This window comes from Anopheles darlingi, chromosome 2 (assembly GCF_943734745.1).
Source record: "Anopheles darlingi chromosome 2, idAnoDarlMG_H_01, whole genome shotgun sequence".
Taxonomy (NCBI): Eukaryota; Metazoa; Arthropoda; class Insecta; order Diptera; family Culicidae; genus Anopheles; species Anopheles darlingi.
In genome coordinates this window covers 36,267,946-36,284,402 of record NC_064874.1, presented here as the reverse complement: position 1 = coordinate 36,284,402, position 16,457 = coordinate 36,267,946, and the positions used below count along the sequence as shown (strand labels likewise).

The window sequence follows — 16,457 nt, the reverse complement described above, 5'->3', positions numbered from 1 at the left end:
CTTTTTCATTGTGACCAATGCGTCTAATGTGTTTGATTGTGAATTGTTTAACTGTAAACATGACTGCAAGGTTGCTGACGTAGCGGGAAAATAAAATAGAATGTAAAAAATGAGATGTTGTTCATGATTTTCAGTTGATGTTACAGCGCCGTTGCAAGCAAGCGCAACCGGACTCACGCTCGCCAACATGTTCCGTTTAGTAAAACAAAAAATGGCACATTCATCGTCCGATCGGAAAACCGATAGTTTGATGAGTGAATAACATGTAATCGAAACAACGCAAGCAGGCTGTCGCTCGAATCATCCAGTGTCATCATTTAATTCGTTCAGTTACTTCCGGCATTTCCTCGTCAAGTAACATTACCTTCCAGCCACAGCTACTAGTCTAGTACGAATAACTGCAGGAGTATGGCTCACCTTCATCACACCATCACGATCGCCATCGTGCTGTTGTCCTGCTGTTCGGTAAGTTTCCGTTGTACCTCTGGGCATCGCTTTGTATAGCTAGCAATGAATTGATCCAATACATCCTGTTATGCTCAGATCCGGAGCGACGCTACCATTTCACCGCAAGTGATCGCCACGCAGCAGGCCCTCTATAGAGAGCTGCAACTTCTGGAACAAAGCCCACTGCATTCCGAGCAATCATTACCATCCGATGGCAAACCACAGCAGCAGACCAGGGAAGAGCTGCGGTCCGTGTTTCGAGAGTTTGAGCGCCAGAATCAGGAAAGCCTTACGACCATCCTGCAAGTGCTAGCCCTAGTAGATCACACGCTCGAGAACACGATCAAAGATTGTGCGAAAATCTTCGATCTTTCCTCGCTGGAGCGGAACAACGTTATCTTCCGACAGGTTACGCGGCCACTGCTGGTACAGGTGGAACAGCTTTGTCAGTTGTTGGCTTCCGAGCAGCTCGACCAGCTCGAAACCACCATGGAGCGAGTCGAGCGGGAAGCGACCATCTATAGGAAGCGATTGGACCAGACGCAACAGCATATGCGGTATGTTAAGGGCTGGCTAGACGACCGGGAACCGGCTGGAGCGAGTCTACTTGAGCAGCGTGTTGCTGAGTTATACTCGCGCTGGTTGCAAGCGAACACCACCGTACACCGTGAGGTTCGGATCGCTATCGATCTCGCAATCGGTAAACTACGCCACGCAATCAATGAGTCGCATGGTGCCGGCAATTTTAACGGAGAGGAGGATCCCGCCTTCCGGCCCATTATTGACAACTTTGCATTACGCTTCGAGAATGAAACCAGCGAACTGGCAGTCGATCTGTTAGAGGTTTTCGATGAGTGGTTAAACCAAACGGAAGAGCTGTTTGACGTTGTATCGGCGGAGCTTATGAGTATACTTGATCGGATAGTTGAGATTCCAGTGAAAGCGTTGCTACGGGGAGAAACGACGCTCGGGTGTCTGGCCGAATACGCTGGCTATGGTAGTGTGAACAGTGTTCGGATAGAGGTAGAGAACATATACGAATGCCTCAGCGATGAAGGGGATATGCTGAGTTCTCTTGCAGTAACGAAGCGCTTGCTGGAGCTCACTGGGCGCGAAGTGCAGGTCTTGCTGCAGGGACTAGCGCACTGCACTGCAAGACGATCACCTTCGGAAATGGACGAATTCGTTATAAGCCTGCTCGCCAATTGCTCGGATGCGGTACGTGTTCTCCTATCACACGCAGTTAGCTAATTCGTATGCTCTGTTCATGCGTATACTGTCTTTGGTTTCCCTTCACAGGCAAGCATAATTTTGGAAGGAGCCGGGGAATTTGTTGCCTCCAAAATGAACGAGATCTATTACCACTTTGAGGACATGATGAACTTTAGTGAGCTAAAAATGGAAGCGTGCCTGTATGGGAAAGCAAGGGAGCTGATTTTGGATGTATTTTCTGTCAATCAGCACTACCAGCAATGCAATATGAAGAATGGTTTATTGTCACCTCAAGTAGTAACAGTCAGACCGGAGAGTACGTCTGAATTCGATGAAGTTTAATGATTTTAATGACTAAGGCAATGTTACAAAATAATAGTCCTGCCTTTCTTTGTTTCTGATGAGTGATATAACGATATGGAAAGCCACAATAACGTCAGTACCGTCAACCGATAATCAAGTTTAAAGGATTAGTAATAGCGTATCTAAGCGACTTGATTGGTTGGACATAATTCATTCAATGGCTAATCTTGAATTGATGACTGTTAAAAAGGTTACCATAGCCGACTCGTAATTTTTTTTTTAACATTTTATTGAAACTTTTTACTTAAAATTAACAAGTCTTTATTTCAAATGAAATATTTAACTTGTCTACAACCTCCTTTCTAGAAACACGTCGTATCCAGAATCGAGCTTGAGCGTCATATCCAACCGAAACCTCAAATCGGCCATGGTTTGCTTCGTACTCATTCGAAACCGTCTTACTATATAGGAAAGCATGATCTTCATTCCGATCATGGCGTACCGGCCTCCAATGCAATTTCGCGAACCAGCACTGAACGCCATAAAGGCATTTGCGTTGCGACCAACGCTTCGCTCCGGTAGGAAGCGATCCGGATCAAAACAATCCGCATCAGGACCCCATATATCTTTACGGCGATGAGTTGCATATATGCTCAGCAAAATTAGACTTCCGCTTGGAATTGCCAATCCTCCGATCTCAATATCGCGCATCACTTGACGCCCGATGTTCGGTCCAGATGGTGCCAATCGGAGGCTTTCCTTCAGTACTCGTTCCATGTATGTGAACTTCTTGAGGTCATCCATCTCAATCTCCTGGTCGGTGATTGGGAAGACCTCCATTACCTCTTGGTAAACCCGCTCCTGTATCTCTGGATGCATGGCCAGGAACAGACAGGTATGTGACACTTGAAGTGCTGTTGTATCATTTCCCTAGAATGGGGAACCGGAATCCGATGAGCTTACAACTGATTGCCCCAAGAAGTATTTATTCTACAACTTACCGCCGCAATAATGGTGTAGATGTTGTGAGTAATTTCTTCGTCCGTGAACGGATTTCCATTGTGTTTGACTGACAACAGTTGGTTGATGAAAATTTGCGGTTTCTTGAAATCTTCCTGCTCCTCAATATCTGCGACGTTTTTCAGTTGACTTTTAGCTAAGTCCAAAATCTGATAAAATACAAAATAAGAGCGTAGTTATACGGGAGTCCAACGGGCACAATGCCTGTATCTACCTTATCGAAGTATCCGTAACACCGCAAACGGCATTGTGCTTCTTCTGCACAATCCTGCATAAACCTGTACAACAAATCGGCGTACTGATGAACACTCACCATCCGTTTGGCCACCAATTCGAAGCAGCTGTGAATACAGAACAGAGGGATACAAACGGTCTATCTGCTTCGGTAGACTTTCCTCTTACCGATCGAGATTGTGAAGCAGAGTATCCTTTCCGGATCGTTCTAGCACATCGCATCCGATCGTTGTACCACACACCATTTCCAGCGTGCATTTGCTGATATGCGGCAAAACAGAGACCGTTTTACCACCTTGGTCTATGGCCTTCTCTAGATTGCTGACCAGCAAGTTTGAGCACTTGATAAACACCGGTATGAAACTGTTCAGGATGCGAACGTTAAAGGATGGGTTTAGAGCTTTGCGCTGCGTTTTCCATGTATGATCTGGGGGAAAAAATCCGATCGAGAAACGCCAGATCAGTAAGACTGTTTTCCCAGAAGGTCCTATCAGCTTGCAAACGCACAATGGCCACCGAATAATCCGTGCTCGACTTGGGCGAAATCATAGAGAAATGGTTTCTCTAGACACTCCGGATGCGTCAGCACGGCCTGCATGATATCGGGATGTGAGGTAGCTATCACTAGTTTAGGTCCGAGCCACATCTGGAACCACCGTTCGAATTCTGCAAACGGTTTGATGAACGCATCAAACATTTCAGGCCCAGATTTACCGATAAACAGAAGCCCATTGCCAATGATCGGATAGTACGGTTCTACTCTGGGCAAATGCGCGACGAATCGGTTGCTCTGTTGGAGCCAAAAATTCACCAACCACACCACTAGGGTTAACAGCAGAACAAGCGACCACAACCAGAACATCATTCGAGTATAGACACCAAACACGCTGCACTACTGTCTCACAATAAATGACAGTCCAAACTTGGCCGATGCGTTATTAAATAGCCGTGGCACTTGTCCTACTAGTCTCCGTTAAAAATTTGGCGGCCGATCACCACGCCTTATGTAATACGTTCGTAGTTTTCATAAACCAATCGAAACCGTAGCGCAAGATATGTAACAGAAAACATAGGTATCTACCATCCCCGGTGGCTTGAGTGTATTTTAACTTGTATGGGTCACGGAGTCATGGCGTATCGTCCTAGGTGTAGCGACGATGATCTTCGTGGTACAGTATAATGACAAAGACACGGTCAACAAATACGATTGCTTTTGTTTGAACCACGGTTAGTTCACGGTCAGACAATGATGAAACCGATAATGTTCCGTTCGTAGCATCAATTTTTTTTGCGAACTTCCGTTCACGGACCAAAAGATATGTTTTGCACGAATTCCGTTTTAAACAACTCTTCTTATCCACATCTCTCTTCCATTGATATGGAACAAACCAATAAGACGTGAATAATGCAACAGGAAACACGCCAACATTTCAGCTACCATCCAAGCAAAGGTTAGCCACGCTTTTGGCACATAGATGGGCCACATACTCTAACACGAATGCTCTGCGAAATATTATATAATTATCAGTTTCAAAGATATTCATTTATTCGCTCGTAGAATGAAGAGCGCGTTGCTGTTACAAATACATCTTTTAACCTTCACCATCATCCCACGACAGCTACTTTAAAAAAGTGTATATTTTTTTAACTACATTCATCACGCATCGCATATCGCACTGGTAAATCTAAACTGATGGACTTAATACGTCATCCCTGCTCGTTCGATTAGTATAAAGATGAATATGTGGTGTGCGTTGTATAGTTAGTTTCGATGGTTGGAGAATGATCAATACTAATTATCCATCTTAGCCTGAAGTTGTTGTAAAGTGTAATTCATACGCTTAATGGTAAAGTACACATCTAGGAGCAACTGTTTGCACCGACACGACGATTCCGATAAAATCGATTACACTTTTTTAAAGATTGTCGAATAATTTCAATAAAAGCCTTGTACGCTGTTTGTTGCACATGCTCAAAAAAGTCCACTGAAAATAACAAAATATTCACTATTACATTATATTTACTAAATATATATTTATTAATAAATACATTCACAGTTTGCTAAATCATTGTTCGTTTTTCTAAACACACTTCATAGCCGGATTCAAGCTTTAGTGTAACATCGAAGCGGAACGTCAAATCGGCCATGGTTTGCTTCGTACTCATCCGAAACCGTCTTACTATATAGGAAAGCATGATCTTCATTCCGATCATGGCGTATCGACCTCCGATGCAGTTTCGCGAACCAGCACTGAACGCCATTAGGGCATTTGCGTTGCGACCAACGCTTCGATCCGGTAGGAAGCGATCTGGATCAAAACAATCCGCATCAGGGCCCCAGATATCTTTACGACGTTGCATTGCATATATGCTCAGCACTATGAGACTTCCGCTTGGAATTGCCAATCCTCCGATCTCAATATCGTGCATCGCTTGACGCGCGATGTTCGGTCCAGATGGTGCCAATCGGAGGCTTTCCTTCAGTACTCTTTCCATATATGAGAGCTTCTTGAGGTCATCCATCTCAATCTCCTGGTCGGTGATTGGGAAGACCTCCATTACCTCTTGGTAAACCCGCTCCTGTATCTCTGGATGCATGGCAAGGAACAGGCAGGTATGTGACACTTGAAGTGCTGTTGTATCATTTCCCTAGAATGGGGAACCAGAATCCGATGAGTTTACAACTGATGAATCATGACCCTGCAACGTACCGCCACAATAATGGTGTAGATGTTGTGAGCAATTTCTTCGTCCGTGAATGGATTTCCATTGTGTTTGACCGACAACAGTTGGTTCGCAAATATTTGAGGTTTCTTGAAGTCTTCCTGCTCCTCCATATCATTGACGTTTTTCAGCCTATTTTTTATAGAATCTAAAATCTGTTACAACACAACATACTCGTTAAAATAATTATATAGTGCTGTGCCAGCGTATATACAATAAAAACTTGACTGACACTATCGAAGTATCCGTAACACAAATTCCTGCATTGTGCTTCTTCTGCACAATCCTGCATAAACCTGTACAGCACATCGACGTATTGATGAACACTTAACATTCGTTTGGCCACCAATTCGAAGCAGCTGTGAATACAAAACAGAGGGATACAAACGGTCCCTATCTGCTTCGGTAGACTTTCCTCTTACCGATCGAGATTGTGAAGCAGAGTATCCTTTCCGGATCGTTCTAGCACATCGTATCCGATCGTTGTACCACACACCATTTCTAGCGTGCATTTGCTGATATGCGGCAAAACAGAGACCGTTTTACCACCTTGGTCTATGGCCTTCTCTAGATTGCTGACCAGCAAGTTTGAGCACTTGATAAACACCGGTATGAAACTGTTCAGGATGCGAACGTTAAAGGATGGGTTTAGAGCTTTGCGCTGCGTTTTCCATGTATGATCTGGGGGAAAAAATCCGATCGAGAAACGCCAGATCAGTAAGACTGTTTTCCCAGAAGGTCCTATCAGCTTGCAAACGCACAGCGGCCACCGAATAATCCGTGTTCGAGTTTGGCGAAATCATAGAGAAATGGTTTCTCTAGACAATCCGGATGCGTCAGCACGGCCTGCATAATATCGGGATGTGAGCTGGAAAGCAAAAGCTTTGGTCCAAGCCATATCTGGAACCACCGTTCGAATTGCCCAAACGGTTTGATGAACGCATCAAACATCACAGTCCTAGGTTTGCCGATAAACAGAAGCCCATTGCCAATGATCGGATAATATGGTTCCATTTTTGGTAAATGCGCGGCGAATCGGTTACACTCCAGGATCCACATGTGCACCAACCATATCACCAGCACCACGAATGGCGCCACGGTCCAGAACCAGAACATTTTCCTAACGTACACCAAACACGTTGCACCAGCACTCTAGATTAAACTCCACTGGATAGAGGATTGGACTGACACTGGATTAAATAGTCGACTCTCTTCGTTGCCTCAGAGAGAAGTAAGTCGTAAAAAAGTGGGCTAAAAGCATGAGCAAGAACATTTATTACAACACGTTCTTGATGGCTCTTGTTGATTCATCATGCATTCGGTGACAGATGTAGTTCAAAGTCTGTGTGCCACTTCATCACTTACTCTAACGAAGGACATTCTATTGAAATGTGTATTGGATGCAAATAGCAGAGACCGTCAACTTGTTGCACTTCCGCGAGCAACCGGAAGGGCATGTGGATACTAGGCTGTACTAGTCGTCGTGTACAGTTAAGTAGACAACAATAGGTCACGAAATCAAGGGCTTGAGAGTCTGGGTTTCTTAACTCACTGTAACAGTATTTTGGTTAAATTGCGACACAGTGTTAGCAACTGTGAAGTGATGCGTTGTCCGTGGCACGCACTAGCAGAGGAACGCATTCCTCCGCTGAAACTCTCTATGCTAATGTATTCCAAGACAGGTAGAACTACTTTGCACAATCCGGAGCTACTGACAAAACAGAAGCGAGATGTTGGGATGCGGTGTAAGTGGGTAAACAAATAGGATTTTTATTCAACCACACTGGAAATGGGGGCACGTTGCATATTATGTTCGTAAATCATAGGACCCCCTTGCTAAGCTCGATTTACAATCTTATTATATGATTGATATAACGTCTTTCAAAGCTGATATACTTCACGGGTTTGTTGATGTGGGATAATTTGCGGGTTTATTAAAATTAAAAAAAAAAACATAAATGAGAGCATTATTATCACTGGCAGTCGTCGTTGCTATAGCAAATATTATCCTACGATTTCTTCAGTTAAGGTAGAAAATGTTGTTCGTTTACTTGCAATTAAATCAAACGTCCAACAGCTCTGTTTTTTTCTTATTTTTAGCTCCTTCCTCCGCAAACCGCAAAAGGACAGTTACATGCAGTACAAAAACATGCGGAACGCTTCACTTACCTCAATTAAGGCGTTTTCGGCAGGGATGAACCGTTCGTAACAAGATCGTTAAAGACCGGATTTCGTACGATATCAGGAGGTTTTTGGTGTTCTGACCGCGTATAGTTGCGTTTTTTATTAAGTCTTGCTGCTAAGTGAAGCTACTTGTGAGGGCGTCCATAGTTTGTCCATAGATCTGGCTAGCATAAGTCAGCACCATAAACGAGGCACTGTCACAGAAGTCTCATCGTGCTCTAGATTTATTCTACTACAGTTGATTTAGAGGTACTACTCCGGTTTAGATAGCTGTCAAGTTATTGAAGAATATTGAGAAATTTTCATGAATTGGGTGTACATTGAGACAGTTCCAGGAAGTCAAATACTTTAAGAAGGTGAAACCGCAGATGGTTAGGGTGTCTTGCCTTTCAAGGATTCGTCATATGGTTTTATCGTTGGCATTTCGTCATCTGTATGAATCACGGGGAAAGCCAAGCAAGTACGCTGGCAAGGTGTTATAATTCATGATCACTAGTGACCTCGCAGTGCGTTAGCATTATTTTTTACTTTACATTCATATGGTTTGTTTTAACTCTATGCATTGGAGGTATGACGAACTCGTAGCCAGAAATGTATTCAAGGTGGATAGCTTAAGACATTCTTTGTACATCTACCAAAAACTACTTCGCATGACGAACACATAAATACTCGGTAAGGTGAAGATTATACTGTAATATAATACTCTGTGTAATGAAGAAGCCTTTGCAGTGACGCAATCATAGATAGAACTTCTTGAAGAGTGAGTTTTATCGAAATTATACCGTCGCTCTGAAAGCAATTTAAGTTGTTTATATAAAACGTTAATTACTTGTCAAATACCAAGGATCATTCCGATGTACGTCAGTACGGCCCTGCCAGTCAGCACACGGTTTTGCTTTTTTTAGGAGCTTTTGAACAACCTCGCCAACACATCACCGACCCTGGCTTTGAACTTCGGTCTGTACAGTTAAATATACGCCGGGAAACCCACGGGGGGACGAGGATTTGACGACAGGTTCAGTACCACCTGAAGGGGTGCCTGCAATGAGCTAGTTCATGTTGTTTCTGTGTCATTAAACTAACGATGAGAGGACTAGAGCTGGTCGCAAAGCGGCAGGCGATACTTAGTTCGAACCAACCCTTCGTCCGTAGTGAACGCATTCAAGATGTACTTCGTACTAGTGACCGTCGTTGTGATACTTTTGCTCTTGTGGTACTGGTCCAAAACGGCGCAACGTACTTTGCAGGGAATAGACGGACCAAAAGCATATCCGATTATTGGTTCCGCCCATCTGCTTCTGGGTTCCGAGGAGCGTTCGTTTAGTGTTGTATGTGCGCTGTATAGTAAATACGATAAAATCTTTCAAATCCGGCTCGGTCCGAAGAACTTTCTCGGCCTGTCCGATCCCGATCTCATTCAAGAAGTGCTTCACTCACCTTCTTGTCAAAATAAGGCTTTCTTTTATCGGTTTCTGGAGGTGGATTATGGACTAATATCGTCACGTTGTAAGTATAGTTGTAGCTCTCGTGTTCTATTATTTCCTCTATTATCAACATTTCGCATTGTCGTGTGGTAGATGTTGACTGGAAGGTGTACCGAAAGATGCTCAATCCTGCCTTCAATCAGCGCATCCTGATCAGCTTCATATCGATCTTTAGCCGGGCTGCAGAAAGGATGGTAAAGCGGATGGCGGAAGAAGAGAAGCAGGGCCGTGTTTTCGACCTGCTGCATTACACAACCCAGAGCACGATGGAAATGGTGTGCGCCAGCTCGCTCAAAAGTGATATCATGGATGATCCGAAAACAATGGGAATTTGTTCTGATTTCGAGAAAATCACCAGCATCATGGGCAGTCGCGTGTTGAACGTTCTGCTCCACAGTGACCTCTTGTTCGCCTTAACACCCAGATACTGGGAATTGCAAAAGCTTACCCAGCGGTTAAGGGATACCTTTTCACCGGTAAGCAAATACACGAATCGAGTAAAGTGGATATAGCGTGGCGCGAAATAATGTATTGTTTTCTTTTTTTCTAACGATATCTCCTCTATGGTTACAGATTTTTTTAAAACGTCGAGCAGAGCTGCAACAGCAACGTGCCGAACTGGAAGATGAAACCGACGATTATCGCAAACCGATGGTTTTTTTGGATCAATTATTAAACATGCAACGGAATAGTGCTGAACTTTCGATAGAGGAGATCGAATGCCATCTTTACACGATACTGGGAGCAGTACGTATCACATGCTGCACAATGTGGCATATGGTTTTGCACAGAAGATAGATTTGATAACGATTTTTTGATTCTTCTATTTTCAAAGGGAACCGAAACAACCGCCAGTCAGGTGGCGTACATTCTACTGCTGCTGGCGATGCATCCGGAAGTGCAGGAACGTGTTTGGGAGGAGATTCGGTTCGTGTACGATACGGACGCTCAGGAGATAACGTACGAAACTCTTACTCGGCAGCTTTATCTAGAGCAGGTGATCAAGGAGTCTTTGCGACTGTTCCCGGTGGCTCCAGTGATAGGGAGAGAAACTACCGAGCCGATGTCGCTCGGTGGATATACAATTCCTGCGGGTGTAACACTTCTTATTAACATCTTTCTCATGCATCGCCGAAAGGATTTGTGGGGAGAAGGGGCCGATTCGTTCGATCCCGATCGGTTCGACCCTCTAATATACAAATCGCAAAAGCAACATCCCTGTAGCTTCTTCCCGTTTGGTGGAGGACCGCGTAATTGCATCGGCTACAGGTACAGTATGTTCGCGATGAAGACAATGGTCACTCAGGTGTTACGCAGGTACAAACTGAGCACACCATTAACGCTGGACAGTACGCAGCGATTGTCATTTGCCGTAACACTGAAGCTTAGCGTGGGGCATATGATCAAAATCGAGCCAAGACACACTTGATGTTCTATCATGATCGCTGATCGAAGGGATCCTGGACACGAGCACAGAGCTTGTTCAAGGCAAGGGTTCAAAGAGAATTGTGGATTTTTTTACACAGTATTCCCACCATTCCCAGGTAGAATTTGGATCGAGATATTTACTTTCAAATATTAAATCGAGAATGATATTTATTTACACAATTTCCCTAGCTTGTTAAATCCCACAGGTGTCAGGTAACGTAAAGATTAGAAAATGATAGACATGATCGTATCAGTATGATATTCTATAGAGTTCTCACGATGATCCATTGTGATGCGTGAGATAAAGACAGTGAACTAGTGGTATGATGTATATCGGGCAAATAGGTTGAGAATCGTGATCAGGAGGATCGAGTATATCGGGGGTAGGTGTGATAATTGAAGAATCTGTTCATTATCTGCCCATAAATGAGAAGAATTTCATTGAAAGAACACTTACCTTGAAAAAGCATCCGTACGTCGGCTGCGAAACGAATCTGGATCAACTGAAAGGACACTGTACGTAACACCAACGACGCGTGTACCGCTACACTTGAACGTGTATACTTCTCACCACCTTTAAACACTCACACCAAACATCGCGTTGCAAGAACTATCCAGTAATTTAGTGTAAAATAAATTAACAATCATTTTTACCGTAATCAACAACCGAGTAGTCACAGAGTGGTTTGATGTTTATCACAACATTGTTGCATATTCATAAATGCTTTACATTAATTCGTCCGAGTTACCAATTAGCAAATATAACATCTTTCTCTTCGATATGCATGTAAGGGGACGGCATTGATTTTCTTTCCAATAAGGACTGCGAATGGACTCCAAATTTTAAATTCTTATATACTTTACATAATCTATTTTAATGTAACAATTGGTCAATGAACATTATATAAAAAACAATTAGTAATCTAAAATCAATTTCATGGAGCCTAAGACAGCGGACTAAATTAACGGTGGAGTATAATAAATGGGACTAATTTGAACATAATGAAGAATAAAAGTGTGACTAAGTGTTGCGCTCAAATCAGATTTGATACCCCATTTTTGAAATCCGGTTTTTGTGGATTCAAAATATGGATGGTAGATATCAAAACAAACATTAAATGATAGTTGCTGCGGCCATCGTTGTCAAAATAGTTGTACGATCTCAACGACGAAAACTCGTCTTGAAACCCTTCATAGACGACAGTACCTTCGCCATCATCGGTGCTTTGCGAGGTTTTGTCGGTTGGAACACTGCAAAAGACCATATTCATTATTTATCTCTGACGATAGAACAATAGAAAAGCTTGCAATAATTTCTACCTTGTGCCTGTGCGTTGTCACGAGCCCCCGGTAGAACCCTGAGACGAGCATCGCCAACTTGGGCAACATTTCCGCTTTTGAGTGCTGCGACACGCGCTGCCGGTGACACGACGGGCGCTCGTGCCGTCCCGTATCTGGCCTGCTTATTTATGACGGCTCTAGGTGGCTTCGCAGCGGAATCAACATAAGCAAGCTGGGTTTTTCGGATCGGAGCAGCGGCCTGCTCTTGTGACAGTTTGATGTTTTGAGTCAGACTCTTAAGCTTCGCGTCGCGTTCATCGCAGCAGCGCTGAAAAAAAGTTAAGGGGGAACAACTGAAGGCATTGCTATAGAAAGCGCATTTCACTCTGCACTACCTACCAGGTACATTTCACGCCATGTCTCTAGCTCTTCCTCGTTTCGTTGCTTCGATCGGAACGTACGTTTACAGTGTTGCTCCCAAAGCACATCGCTGTCTTCGACGAACTGCGGGTTATGGTGTTCTAAGTGCAACAACTGGTTGGGAGTAGCTCGCTCTAGTACCGGTTTTAGTATGTAGAACGGTATGCCACCCGTCGCTCCGAGTTCATCTATGTGATCCTGTAGTAACCGGATGCACAGATCGTATAGCGTAGGTATGACGCCCTTCACGTTTGTTGACTTCATGCCCGAATAAACTTTAGTACGCATATTTTTCGATTGCATACTTTGACCGAGTGCTTCTTCTTCGGTTAAGGGACGTCGCTGTCCACGACCACCACTCTGGGACCCACCTAGAAACACGCAATCCATCACGGTTTGATTGAGCGGCATTGGACGATAGTTGGGTGAGATCATCGGTAACGCTTCTACGATTTCGGCCGCCTCGGGAAGTGGCTGTAACTTGGCCTTCGAAGACAGCAATTCCTGTGCTGTAGGTATGGAGCTTTTACCAGCGCTCGACGATGAACCAGTCGATAATCTCGACTTCGAAGAATGACCGCCACCGGCTGACGGAGATGAGACCGATTTGATAATCGTAATTTTTTCCCTGCTTCCGGCACCCGATTGTTTTTTCTTCGACGTAGAGGGCATACCGATCATAGATAATGCATCGGCAAAGCTGGCCCCACCAGCACCGTCCATCCCTTCTAGAGTATCCTCTTCATGTGATTCTTCCGCGTTTACGTCTTCTTCCTGATGTTTTTTCGATTTTTGTTCCTTTCGTTTCGACTTCGAGTCACTACTTTTATGAGATTTTTCCGCCGAAGATGACTTCTCATGACGGTCACGGTGCTTCGAAGAAGACGTTGAGCTGGACTCTTTTGAGGATTTCTTCGAATGTGACGAAGAAGAACTCGGAGAGCCGACCGAGTCCTTGCGGGATCGCTTCGAATCTTGACTCCCACTATCGGCAGCACTTCTTTTACTGCTTCCTCCACTGTCCCGCTCGTTCTTTGAACGGTCCTTCTGACTAGAATCTTTTCTCTTTTCACTACTGCTCTTACTGCCACGCTCGGTGGCCACTCCGTTATTACTACTGCTACCACTGCTTTCCGTGTTGTGATGTTTGGAAGAAGAGTGTTCCTTCTGCCGGCTGTCAGTGCTATCGCCGTGTGATGACTTCCGTCCACTTCCATGCTCACTGCGCGAGGAAGACGACGATACTTTGTGAGATTTCGATTCTTCCTCCCTGTGATGCCGACGTCGATCGTCGTCGTGCGACTTGCTGGACGATTGTTTGTGAGAGCTGGATCTAGATTTCGACGACGAACTGTGATGATGGTGCGAGCGTGATGTACTAGAATGTTTCTCATCCATGCTCGATGCGATGCTTCCTTGATGGCTGGATGAACTCCAACGTTCGCCATCAGGTTTCGCTCTGTAAGCCGTATCCTGAGTTCTGTGCAGTTGATGCGATGTTGGACCATCGGATTCCTCCTCACTGCTGCTATTATTACCGCTTTCAAGTGCATCACGATATTCTTCATCTACACGCAGTTGAGACTCTTCGTAAGATGTATCTGTGAAACGCAAATTAACGATTAGAAATCGATATAGAAAAATAACGTTCGCCTCGCCAATACATACCCTTGTCGTCTCCATTATCCGAATGATCACCAGCATCGTTAACGCCATGATGTTCGCCGTAATGCTGCAGCGTCCCGTGATGGGTTTCCTCTGCTGTCTCATCGGCATGGGCATCCTCCTCGTCGCTTCTCTCATTGCGCTCAGGATGTTGATCGTTGTTATCCATATCACTTGTGTTATTCTGTGAACCGCTACCGTCGTCAGACTCTTCTGCTGCTACCATAGCCTTCCACTTCGTAACTAACGCCTTTGCTGCAGTGCCTACTTCACCGTCGTACTTTCGTAAGCTGTTGACCGTTCGTCCGATGCCGGTATCCTGCAGATGGCGGACCGAGATCGGTAGCTTGTACAGCTTACCGATACAGTGTACGATCTGTGGGGAAGTAGTAATTAAAATGGTTGTCGCTAAAAATTTCTCGCATTGCATTGCAAGACAAATGCGATGCGATTATTGTTAACTGATTTTAAATTTAAAAAAGAGCTAAAGGTTAAGAAAAGCACAAATCTACCTAGAGCACGCAACATGAACATCGTTTTGGTAAGCGAAAAGCTAAATTCTAAATAATTTAATTTTTAGTGGTTTCACACTGTTTCCAGGGAAATGGACTGATTAGAATGCAGAAAGCATGCAGATAAGAACAACATAACTATTTCTGGGCCGTTATCAAACAACGCCGTTTGTGGGGAAAACCCCGGCCTGGGGTCTAAGTAATACATTTGGTCGTTAAATTGAAGCACTTTCCCTGAACGGTGGCGAACAGTTGCTTTTACGCGTTATCGTTAGTGCACAATAAATAGAGCCTACTGTTCTTCCCCCAAACGGAAGACCGCGGTTAGTTCGGTAGCACAAACCACGTGGCGAGATACGTACATCCTCTGCGAAATGATTCAAATTTGAAGATCAAATAGATACAGCACACATTTGGTAGACGCACAGTCGGAAGCCCGGTTTCCCGGTCAGTTATAATATCGCATAGATTAACCGGACCCCTTCCCGCGGCTCTTGGGATCTATCTTTTCAAAACGTGTTTTATCGGGGTTTTTTCCTTCTTTCTTTTCTTTTGCGGTGGGCACTGCTTCTCGATGCCCTCACTTACCCGCGCTTTATCATCGAGCGACTTATTGATGCTCGTCTGGTAGTGGTTGATGACATCCACAATCGACGTCATTGTGGGCAAATTAATCGGCCAATGTTGTTCACCAAATGACCGAGTTTTTCTCCGCCGTCCTCCGTCGTCTTGGGCCGATGCTCGCCGCTGCTTTCTCCTTCTTGGGCGAAGATCTAATTTACTACCTTCCCTAGCACACTACCTATCTGACCTGCGGGTGATGTGCGCCGCGTGACAACACCACCACACGGACGAGAACGTGCACACGATCCCGTTGTGTTGTACTTTCAACCCCCCTCGGATGGAGGTACAAATTTACACTTTTCACTGCATCATCGCCTTGACTCCCGGGGGAAAGGCAGATTCTCCGGGTGCGTTTAGCTCAAAAGCAGGTGGACGGGCCGGAGGGTACAGCTACCAAGCGCATGCCCTTGGAGTTATGTTATTTTTTCGGCACACTTTCCTCCCCAGACAGCACAGCAACGGCAGCAACAGCAGCATAAGCCAACATAAACCTGCACGCAGAGCAACGTTAACTTCTGCATGCGTAAACATGCACACACAGCCGAACATGCAACGAGCACACACAGCAGCTAAAACGGGCTACGCACACCTTTCCTCCTTCGGGTTCGCTTTTCCTTCGCCCTTCGAGCGGATTTAACTTCTTGTGCGCCCTTAGCCGCGTTCTTTCCGGTGATGCGCCACTTTTGGAAGAATCCGTTACGCAATGAAAAAGGAAAAAAGTAGCAGGCCCGGAGCGGACGGAAGAGGGTTCGTTGTTCGCTGGCGATTGGCACAACCCAGTATTTCCCAGTCGTTCTAGCTGCTGCAAAATCACTCTTTCGGTATGCGTGGAAACCCCATCAACGGAATCAGCGGAAACACCTCAACACTACACACGCAGTAAATTTCCATCAAGGCAAGGCGGAAGAAAAAGGAACCA

At 44.8% G+C, this 16,457-nt stretch overlaps 7 protein-coding genes across 7 annotated transcripts in view; 3 read left to right on the top strand and 4 right to left on the bottom strand.

Moving 5' to 3' along the window:
• Positions 1-96, top strand: part of LOC125950284 (cytochrome P450 4c21-like) — a 4,994-nt gene extending 4,898 nt beyond the window's left edge. Inside the window, exon 5 of the mRNA XM_049678144.1 lies at positions 1-96. This exon is cut by the window's left edge and continues 1,176 nt beyond it. The gene's annotated coding sequence lies outside the window, so the exon portion shown is untranslated.
• The window catches only part of LOC125950273 (transmembrane and coiled-coil domains protein 2), a 300,863-nt gene that overhangs the window by 71,789 nt on the left and 212,617 nt on the right, over positions 1-16,457 (bottom strand). The gene's annotated exons all lie outside the window — the stretch shown is intronic.
• Positions 400-2,221, top strand: LOC125950291 (uncharacterized). The gene is made up of 3 exons (XM_049678152.1): positions 400-465; positions 544-1,665; positions 1,747-2,221. The coding sequence occupies exons 1-3, from the start codon at positions 409-411 to the stop codon at positions 1,999-2,001; spliced, it is 1,434 nt and encodes a 477-aa protein (XP_049534109.1). The 5' UTR covers positions 400-408; the 3' UTR covers positions 2,002-2,221.
• Positions 2,311-3,871, bottom strand: LOC125950311 (cytochrome P450 4C1-like). The gene is made up of 5 exons (XM_049678177.1): positions 3,724-3,871; positions 3,385-3,643; positions 3,197-3,323; positions 2,964-3,131; positions 2,311-2,892 (listed from the first exon to the last, which is right to left on the bottom strand). Exons 1-5 carry the CDS (start codon positions 3,860-3,862, stop codon positions 2,311-2,313), a joined length of 1,275 nt encoding a protein of 424 aa, XP_049534134.1. The 5' UTR covers positions 3,863-3,871.
• Positions 4,832-7,097, bottom strand: LOC125950286 (cytochrome P450 4C1-like). The gene is made up of 5 exons (XM_049678146.1): positions 6,702-7,097; positions 6,363-6,621; positions 6,173-6,299; positions 5,928-6,095; positions 4,832-5,865 (listed from the first exon to the last, which is right to left on the bottom strand). The coding sequence occupies exons 1-5, from the start codon at positions 7,054-7,056 to the stop codon at positions 5,278-5,280; spliced, it is 1,497 nt and encodes a 498-aa protein (XP_049534103.1). The 5' UTR covers positions 7,057-7,097; the 3' UTR covers positions 4,832-5,277.
• On the top strand, positions 9,291-11,402 carry LOC125950288 (cytochrome P450 4c21-like). The gene is made up of 4 exons (XM_049678149.1): positions 9,291-9,630; positions 9,702-10,084; positions 10,182-10,355; positions 10,444-11,402. Exons 1-4 carry the CDS (start codon positions 9,291-9,293, stop codon positions 11,035-11,037), a joined length of 1,491 nt encoding a protein of 496 aa, XP_049534106.1. The 3' UTR covers positions 11,038-11,402.
• LOC125950269 (transcription elongation factor B polypeptide 3) lies at positions 11,622-16,258 on the bottom strand. Its single transcript, XM_049678104.1, has 5 exons — positions 15,503-16,258; positions 14,406-14,778; positions 12,717-14,338; positions 12,357-12,645; positions 11,622-12,287 (listed from the first exon to the last, which is right to left on the bottom strand). Exons 1-5 carry the CDS (start codon positions 15,572-15,574, stop codon positions 12,199-12,201), a joined length of 2,445 nt encoding a protein of 814 aa, XP_049534061.1. The 5' UTR covers positions 15,575-16,258; the 3' UTR covers positions 11,622-12,198.

Bases quoted from the DNA above. Each gene is read 5' to 3' on its own strand.
- LOC125950291 (XM_049678152.1), top strand. From the start codon at position 409: ATGGCTCACCTTCATCACACCATCACGATCGCCATCGTGCTGTTGTCC. The intron at 466-543 runs GTAAGTTTCCGT...TGTTATGCTCAG, and splicing joins TGCTGTTGTCCTGCTGTTCG to ATCCGGAGCGACGCTACCAT. The intron at 1,666-1,746 runs GTACGTGTTCTC...TTCCCTTCACAG, and splicing joins TCGCCAATTGCTCGGATGCG to GCAAGCATAATTTTGGAAGG.
- LOC125950311 (XM_049678177.1), bottom strand. From the start codon at position 3,862: ATGTGGCTCGGACCTAAACTAGTGATAGCTACCTCACATCCCGATATC. The intron at 3,324-3,384 runs GTAAGAGGAAAG...CTGTATTCACAG, and splicing joins CTGCTTCACAATCTCGATCG to CTGCTTCGAATTGGTGGCCA. The intron at 2,893-2,963 runs GTAAGTTGTAGA...TCCCCATTCTAG, and splicing joins TCTACACCATTATTGCGGCG to GGAAATGATACAACAGCACT.
- LOC125950286 (XM_049678146.1), bottom strand. From the start codon at position 7,056: ATGTTCTGGTTCTGGACCGTGGCGCCATTCGTGGTGCTGGTGATATGG. The intron at 6,300-6,362 runs GTAAGAGGAAAG...TTGTATTCACAG, and splicing joins CTGCTTCACAATCTCGATCG to CTGCTTCGAATTGGTGGCCA. The intron at 6,096-6,172 runs GTCAGTCAAGTT...GTGTTGTAACAG, and splicing joins GTTACGGATACTTCGATAGT to ATTTTAGATTCTATAAAAAA.
- LOC125950288 (XM_049678149.1), top strand. From the start codon at position 9,291: ATGTACTTCGTACTAGTGACCGTCGTTGTGATACTTTTGCTCTTGTGG. The intron at 9,631-9,701 runs GTAAGTATAGTT...GTCGTGTGGTAG, and splicing joins TGGACTAATATCGTCACGTT to ATGTTGACTGGAAGGTGTAC. The intron at 10,356-10,443 runs GTACGTATCACA...CTATTTTCAAAG, and splicing joins TTTACACGATACTGGGAGCA to GGAACCGAAACAACCGCCAG.
- LOC125950269 (XM_049678104.1), bottom strand. From the start codon at position 15,574: ATGACGTCGATTGTGGATGTCATCAACCACTACCAGACGAGCATCAAT. The intron at 14,339-14,405 runs GTATGTATTGGC...TGCGTTTCACAG, and splicing joins GGATAATGGAGACGACAAGG to ATACATCTTACGAAGAGTCT. The intron at 12,288-12,356 runs GTAGAAATTATT...GGTCTTTTGCAG, and splicing joins TGACAACGCACAGGCACAAG to TGTTCCAACCGACAAAACCT.